Source organism: Coffea eugenioides, unplaced genomic scaffold (assembly GCF_003713205.1).
Source record: "Coffea eugenioides isolate CCC68of unplaced genomic scaffold, Ceug_1.0 ScVebR1_2367;HRSCAF=3385, whole genome shotgun sequence".
In the NCBI taxonomy this organism is placed as follows: domain Eukaryota; kingdom Viridiplantae; phylum Streptophyta; class Magnoliopsida; order Gentianales; family Rubiaceae; genus Coffea; species Coffea eugenioides.
The window spans coordinates 20,664-28,630 of record NW_020862847.1 but is presented as its reverse complement, the minus strand read 5'-3'; the positions used below and the strand labels follow the sequence as shown (position 1 = coordinate 28,630).

The 7,967-nt window shown below is 34.8% G+C and overlaps 1 protein-coding gene across 1 annotated transcript; it reads right to left on the bottom strand.

Annotated features, from left to right (window-relative positions):
* Positions 1 to 6,678: 6,678 nt before the first annotated feature.
* LOC113756469 (RING-H2 finger protein ATL8-like) lies at positions 6,679 to 7,116 on the bottom strand. Its single transcript, XM_027300146.1, has one exon. It carries the CDS (start codon positions 7,114 to 7,116, stop codon positions 6,679 to 6,681), a length of 438 nt encoding a protein of 145 aa, XP_027155947.1.
* Positions 7,117 to 7,967: the final 851 nt, after the last annotated feature.

Genomic DNA, 7,967 nt, shown 5'->3' with positions numbered 1-7,967 from the left:
AAATTTCCAAGAAAGCTGTGGGAAACTGGATCGAATTCAAAGAGGTTTGATAGGATTGCAAACAATGCTGCTGAAGATCACAATCACGTGGATGACAGTCAAGGCATACTAGCTGATCTTCTTATGCAACATGCCACCACATGTACACTGACGCAGCCTTCAGTCAGAGTAACCCTCAATCTGGGATGGGAATTGTAGCGAAAGGAAGCAATGGCAACATTATCATAACTTGGTCCATACCATGTACATGTGCTAATGATGCAACAATACAAGAGGCTATTACCATCCGGACTTCTCTAAGCTATTGAGGAAAGCATGAAATATTTATTGATTCTTTCCGATTGTAAAGCTGTGGTGGAGAGAATCAATCAAAGCTGCAATGGGTTGTCCCCACTGGATGTGATCATTAACGACATCAGACAGCTTAGCCGATCGTTTTGGAAGTGTACTTTCTTTTAGTTTAAAAGAGAGATGAACTTGTGTAGACATGACTTAGCCAAATTGGCTATCTATCTTTTACATGAAACTTGGTGGAAGAGTCCTTTCTTATGTGGCTTAATAGAGAGGCCCATAAAGATTTCCTGACAGTTGCCCGTTTCCTACAAAGCTGCTGCGCAGTCTAACTAATCCTGTATCTATTGTTTATATATATCTAAAAGTTGATTTTTGACCCAAAAAAAAAGACTAGGTTTACATTCTAATAGGCACTTTATCTCACTGTTGAACCTAGTATGTTGAAAGATTTTAGACAGAAATACCTTCCTTTCTTGTATAATTACAAAATAAAAAATTTGGATTCGCTCCTTTTTTCATCCTTTTAAATATGAAGAAAAAAGTCATAAGTGATTAATGGATTATCAATTTGTCATTGGATTCTCCCGCGGGCAACCTTCTCTACTAGTTCAAGGATTCACACATAAAATTTCACGAGTGATTTTCTATATGTTTTTTGGTTTCACGTTGGGGTGGTTTTTGTCTTTTTGACTAGGTGCTAATTAGGCATGTCAATGGACAGAATTTGAGTTGAATTCTTTGATCCAAATCCACCCATTTATTAATTTAATTAGATCCAGACCTAAATCCAAACTCTTATGGGTCCGAAAAAGAAAGTTCAGATCTAGATTCTCATGGGTACCCCAATAGATATCAATTGTATTTTTTTTAACATACCAAAGTAAAATTATATAGAGTTTAAAAATAATATAAATACCATTCAATTATTATTTTCAAATAATAAAATAAATATTCAAGAAGTTGAATACAATATTATGAACTCAAAAAATGAACTATTATTGACTGATTCTATTTATTTTCAAAATTTCAACTATATCCATTCCTAAACTTTTAATTGTTTGCCTTTGCTATTTTCCTTTTCCTAAAATAGTTTGTACCAATTACAATGACAACTAGAATTAGTTTCAAAAGAGAAAACAATCATAAAATCTTATAGTATTCGATCCAATGGTCATAGAATTTAGATTATTTTATAAATTTACTAATATATAAATATGTGTGTGTGTGTATATATATATATACACATATACTATGTGTCTATCTATAATATATACATATACATTTATGTATGTATGTATATGTATATGTATATGTACATATATATATATATATATATATCTACATATATATATGTATATGTCTACGCAGTCCCTCACGACCCTCAAGAATCCTGCCATGTCCCTCATGTTTGCCATTTCTTCTGATGCCACACTCGCACTTCTTCGAATTAACTTATAGCCCTTCAAAATGCAGCATATCAACCAATCTTCTACAAAACGGGCGAATTGCGGAAGGAAGGCTGAAAGTCTCCGATTTCAGTTGCATTTATCCTCCTCTTCTCGTGCCACGTGTCTCGATTCTCATCGATCAAATTGGGGACACGTGGTAGCAATCGTGCCCCAGGCGGGATAATTTCGAATTTCAATTTTGAATTTGAATTCCAAATTGCAATAGTGGTCTCCTCTCCCCGATTCTTTTTCTATCCCATTCACTCGTGTGGGGGCCACCTTTGCAAAAGCCGCCCGTAGGCTTCGGCCACATGGCAAAAGGGTTCGACGGCCTACGTGCCGAGGTAGGCTCGCTTCTCGGGCCAAGGAAATTTGAATTCAAATTTCAAATTTTAATTTTTCCCTCCTTACCAGATCAAATCTAGACTGTCCATCTGACACGTGGAAGCCTTTCGACCGTCCACGTGTCCGCCCCGAACGTCTTTGTAATATTATAAGACGCTCGGGAAAGGGGCCTTAAAGGGGCTCATTATACAACCACTATCAATGTGCCACGTGTACTCAACCCAATCTACCTAATACAACAAATACTTTGCAATGGGTTGGGTGACGTCATCAGGTTGGGTTGGGTGACGTCATCTAGGTAGAGCTCCACACTGTGTGTCATTGACATCATTTCACTGAATCCCTAAGATTTCACCGGAAAACACAAACACTTCCTTCCCAGTTATCTTATCTTCATCAAGTGCAAGCACACGGGAGTAGTTCAATAGAAATACCAACTCTCTCCACTTCCTACTTCAATTCACAAGTAAGTTAGGGGAATTGTGCTCCGACGGTCTTCCACCCCATTCATGCTCTTTGTAATGGAGTTTCAATCACAATATCTAAGTGCAAAATAAATCGTCCATCCTAATAGATTATGATTCACGAGAGGACGATTATCTGAATTATGGATGCTTTCGGCCATAAGGTCGGAGCATATTCTCATCTAACAAATCAAAGGAGCTGTGTGCCGCTGTGCTTGCCGGGGAAGATAAGTGAATAGAAGTGCTTGCGATGAATTAGGGTTATCATTTTGTAGGCCACTTATACAGAGTCCCAACATATTCCTAATTTATTGATCAGATGGGCCAATCAAATGGTAACTGGGCCTCGCACCAGGCCCAATCCATCTACGACGAAAATATTCTCAACTTCTTGATCTATTGGGCCAATTAAAATTTGTCTGGGCCTCCTATTAGGCCCAATCCATTCTTGTCGAAAATATTATCAACTTCTTGATCCACTGAGCCAGTTAAATGTCAATTGGGCCTCGCATAAGGCCCAATCCATTCTTGTCGAAAATGTTCTCATTTTTTTTATCCAATGGGCCACTTAAAATGTATATGGGCCTCGCACCAGGCCCATTATCATAATAACAGAAGGCCCAACCATATTGGTCCTCGATTCCAAATATCCATAATTCTAGCAATCATGCTCTGCAATTCTTGTTCCAATTCCTCCTGCCACGACTACTTATGCGCACTGCATCGCAATGATGTCCTTGCCTGCACCAAGTAGAATGTCACATTCTACTTCCTTGAAGAGCTCCTATTCGCCCACAGAAATCAAGATCAGGAACCAACTGTCCAAGAGAAAGATGCGAACTAGGAGAATTAGGTTCGCGTGTGGCTGCTGCCTGCTCGACCACAATGGATGCAATAAGGGACATCATGTTCTCAGCATTGATGCGACAAGGAAGTTATTCCTGGGAGTTCAGGAAAGATCCCCTCCATACATACATACATATACACATAGTATATATATGTATGTATGGATTTGAGTAGGCTCTAGTATGGTCTGGTATGAGTCTGAATTTGGATATGGATTATAGAAAATCAAATCCTACTAGAGCCATGACTCTTTTACAAGATTTGAATGCAATTGCAATACATATACATCACTAGCTAGTCCAAGACTACAATTACTACAATACTGTTATTATTAGAACGGTTTGTCTAATGGGTCCGTTAAAATATTTTTCAGGTATTATATTTTTGAAAATATAAGATTAATTAGGTAAAATAAATAAATACAAAGGGAGATATACAAGATTAAATAGAAAAATATATAAATACAAGAGAGAATAATAATTGTTAGTATGTATATATATATATATATATATAGATATATATATATATATGATAGATTAACTGAATAATAGGTGTGTTAACGAGCACCCTTAGGGCACCCGTTAGAAAAATCCTTATTAGAAAAGCAAGTAGTAGGCAAAAGCAAACAGCTTGCCAGTGCTAAAGGATGGAAAACAAAAATCCTTTCAGGTGTTATATTTTTGAAAATATAAGATTAGTTAGGTAAAATAAATAAATACAAAGGAAGATAGATAAGATTAAATAGGGAAATATATAAATACAAGAGAGAATAATAATTGTTAGTATTTGTGTGTGTATATATATATATATATATATATATATATGGTAGATTAACTGAATAATAAGTGTGTTAACGAGTACACTTAGGGGCACCCGTTAGAAAAATCCTTATTAGAAAAGCAAGTAGTAGGCAAAAGCAAACAGCTTGCCAGTGCTAAAGGATGGAAAACAAAACGTATGCGGTGGAAGAAAGAAACAAATAAGAGAAAAAAAAGAGGAAGAGAATTAGATAAGCAACTTTCTTAGATTTTCCAATATTTTTGGTATTTTATGTTTAGGATATAAACAAAACTTGAAACATATAAACTCACTTAAAAACTAAATATGATTGTAAATATAGTGAAGGAGTTTTAGTCTAATTATTAATTAAGATATATTATTATTAGATTATATAAATATATATAAAATGTATAATATTTATTTGTATTAATTAATTTAAGCAAGGTATCCTACCCGTGCTCTGCACCATTACTCCCCGCCCCTATTGCCATCCTTTGGCCTTTTTTTTTTGGTGTTGACAAAAGACCTAATAGCTATGTCAATAGTTTTAGGCCTCTACCTATTAAGATTTAAAATTGATGAAGTTGGAGAACAAAAAGAAAAGAAGAAATAGAAAATAGAATGGAGAGAGAAATTTGTGAAAAACAATCTTGGAATGCGAGTATGTGTTTAACTAGAGAGCGCGTTGGATCTACTCATTTCTTGATTAAGCCAAATAAAAAATAGATAAGGTGAATAGATGCGCATAAAAATATGACTTTATTTCATATATATATATATATTTATATAAGTACATGTATATGTGTATATAAGATGTGGCAAAATTTGGAACACATGGTTGACATAGATCGGATTTACCCAAGTGTTTGCCCCTGCCCCCACCCTCACCCTCACACACACACGATGTCTCCTAAACTTATGAAAGATGAAATATACCAAAATGACTAATTTTCTTTTTCTTCCCCCTCAAACCGAAATACCTTGTCAATGGTCAATGATCAACCATAATGAATAGACAACTTTGCCCACTGGTTAACAGTAATATGTAATTCATGTCATTCTGTCGATCACTTGTGGAGGGATTAAATTGGCTTAAAATAATAGTTGAAGGACCACATTTTGTAAAACTAAGGTTAGAGGATTAAAAGTGGTTTTTGTACAAAAGTTGGCCTATTATTTCATTTATTTCCCCAAGTTTTGTCATACTTGGGTTTTACAGAATTGGCCACTATAGACTAATTTAAAAAAAAATATGAGGAGTTTATTAAGTTCCTATACTGCCACAAACACTTCGGCTATCCAAGAATTGACTACAACTCTAGTTTTGTAAGTACGCCAAAAGTACGCATGGAGTAATATACAATTCGTACGTATAATTAAAAAAAAACTTCATTTTTTGTATGTTTAAAAAATTCTTTAGAAAAATACTTGTACTTTTCCCATGATCTTATAAAACTCGTAGGATCAACGATGGTGGCGTGATGTTTATTATTTGTAATTTCAAAATAAGAAAACACATAATTTCAATTACTCAACTGGTTGAACCTGTTAAAATTCGCCAATCTGAGTTTAAAACACATAAAATCAATTACTCAGCTAGTTGGACTTGTTAAAAATTAGAACTGATTGCTCAATTGGGTCATTCATTGGTTTGAGTATAAATACATTAATAAGATTCATGGGACTAGGCTCCTCTTGATTGCGAACTTCTCTCCATTACACTCTAATAAAATTAATTTAAAATTTTTAAAAAATCAATATCATTTATAATATATTTCATTACTCGTGTCATTTATGCATAAAAATTCATAAGAAATTCTCCAAATTATCATTTGATTAATCATTATAAATTTTGTCACATTAGTTTGAGTTTAAATCAATTTTGATTCTTACAAATGTTTCATATATATTGAATGTCAAAATATTCTTAAAAAAAATTATGTTTAGTATGTTAATTTCAAAAGAAAAGTATTGACGCAATTATAAAATTTTATAATATATATAAATTTAAATATAAACATATAGAGAATCCAATAGAGAGGATTCTAACCCAGAAGCACATGGCTTGATTGTGTTGTCAAACGTATGCACTTAGAAAGTGAATTTGTAGGAGCTACACGTATACGGTTGGATGCAAAATCTGGTGCGCTATTTTTTTTTTTTTTTTTTTTTTGTAATTTAGGAGTAAACTAAAATGAAAAGCATGACGGTTTTCAATATAATGAAAGGATTATATATCTTCCGCATTAATTTATACTTGTGGCCATCATTACCTAACATCATTCATTGTATATTATATAGTTCTAAACTAGACAGGTATCTTAAAAAAAAAAAAGTTTTGGTAAATAAATTAGACAGGTATTATGTATCATGTACCAACCAAGAAAAGTAGACAATGTGTACAACCTTGTCTACACGAAGCAAATAAAAAATGAAAGCAACGTTAAAAATCTTCCTTTCTTCCTAGCGAGCGACTTTTTCCTTGAGCTATCAATGGAGAGTCATGGAAGCGACTGGTAATTATCCTCACAAGCTCGGTCTAATCCAATTGGGTCGACAAACCATGTCCAGAAGTGATCCACCAAGAAAATGAAACAAGAAAGAATAGCATCATGCAGATACAAAAGTTGAAGCTCATAGTCATGCTGCTGCAATTTCATCGAAGTGTAAGGAGCAGGACACCGACATAATGGGCAAGTCGAGTTCTTCTGCAACCAAACATCAATGCAGTCAACGTGGAATCCATGGTTGCATTCGGGAAGAACCCTGTATTTTTCACCACTAGAAATATCACGTAGACATATTACACACCGCAGTTCAGGACTCTGATCAGCAATATTTGGAGAGTCGTCGCGGGACCATAATGATCTTGAATGGAAGTCGAGGATTGTGCGCAGAGTTCTCAGGCTGGCAGCTGCAATTGTCGAAATGACCGTCATTTTTGGCTGAAACTTGCTATTTCTGCATGGTTTTCTCTAATGGAGGGCTTAGAGAATATGTTATGCTTTCATTTCTCTGCTGCTTCACTCATGGGTTCGATTGAGAGATCACAGGTGTCCTGTAGAATATATGGTAACTTGAGATTGAGGCCCTTATTTTAGATTGATTTATGATTGGATTCTGAGAAGGATTGATTTGAACATGTAGAGTTTTTGACCGTTGAAAAGGGAACAAGCTGAAGTAGTCAGGAAAGAATGGAGAAATAGTAATTAACAAATAGTTTTAAAGATTGTTAATTACTATTAATATTGTGGAGAACCATTCTAGCCACCGTGTATGACCGGTTATGGCCCAAGGGAAATCAACAGGTTGTGATTGAGTTAGTAGGAGTAAAAAAATGTTTTCTTGGATATTATGCTGCTTTTGAGTTTTGACCAGCAAAATGTATGTGTTACTTTTTTTTTTTTTGGGGTCATACATCGGGTACGGGGAAGGGGGACAGATCCAATTCGACTATTTGAGCCGACACATACTAAACAAGCAGGAGACAAGTTCAATTGGACCATTGGGATCGATGGAAATTAAACTACCATCAGACCAAGTGCCTGTTGAATTTGGATTATAGAAGAAGTCATATATTAATGGCAATTAATGAAAGATAATATTTAAATTCTTGATTTCGCACCTTACAAAGACACTTAAAGGTTTTTGTTGTGACCAACAGCCCAACCCACCAGGCAGTTGGCTAAAATCTAAGTGTTAATTCGTTACCTGCTATTCTGGACATTAAATAACGAACTCAAACCAAGATTTAGATGATACATGGATGAAGCATATTGGTATAGGAGAT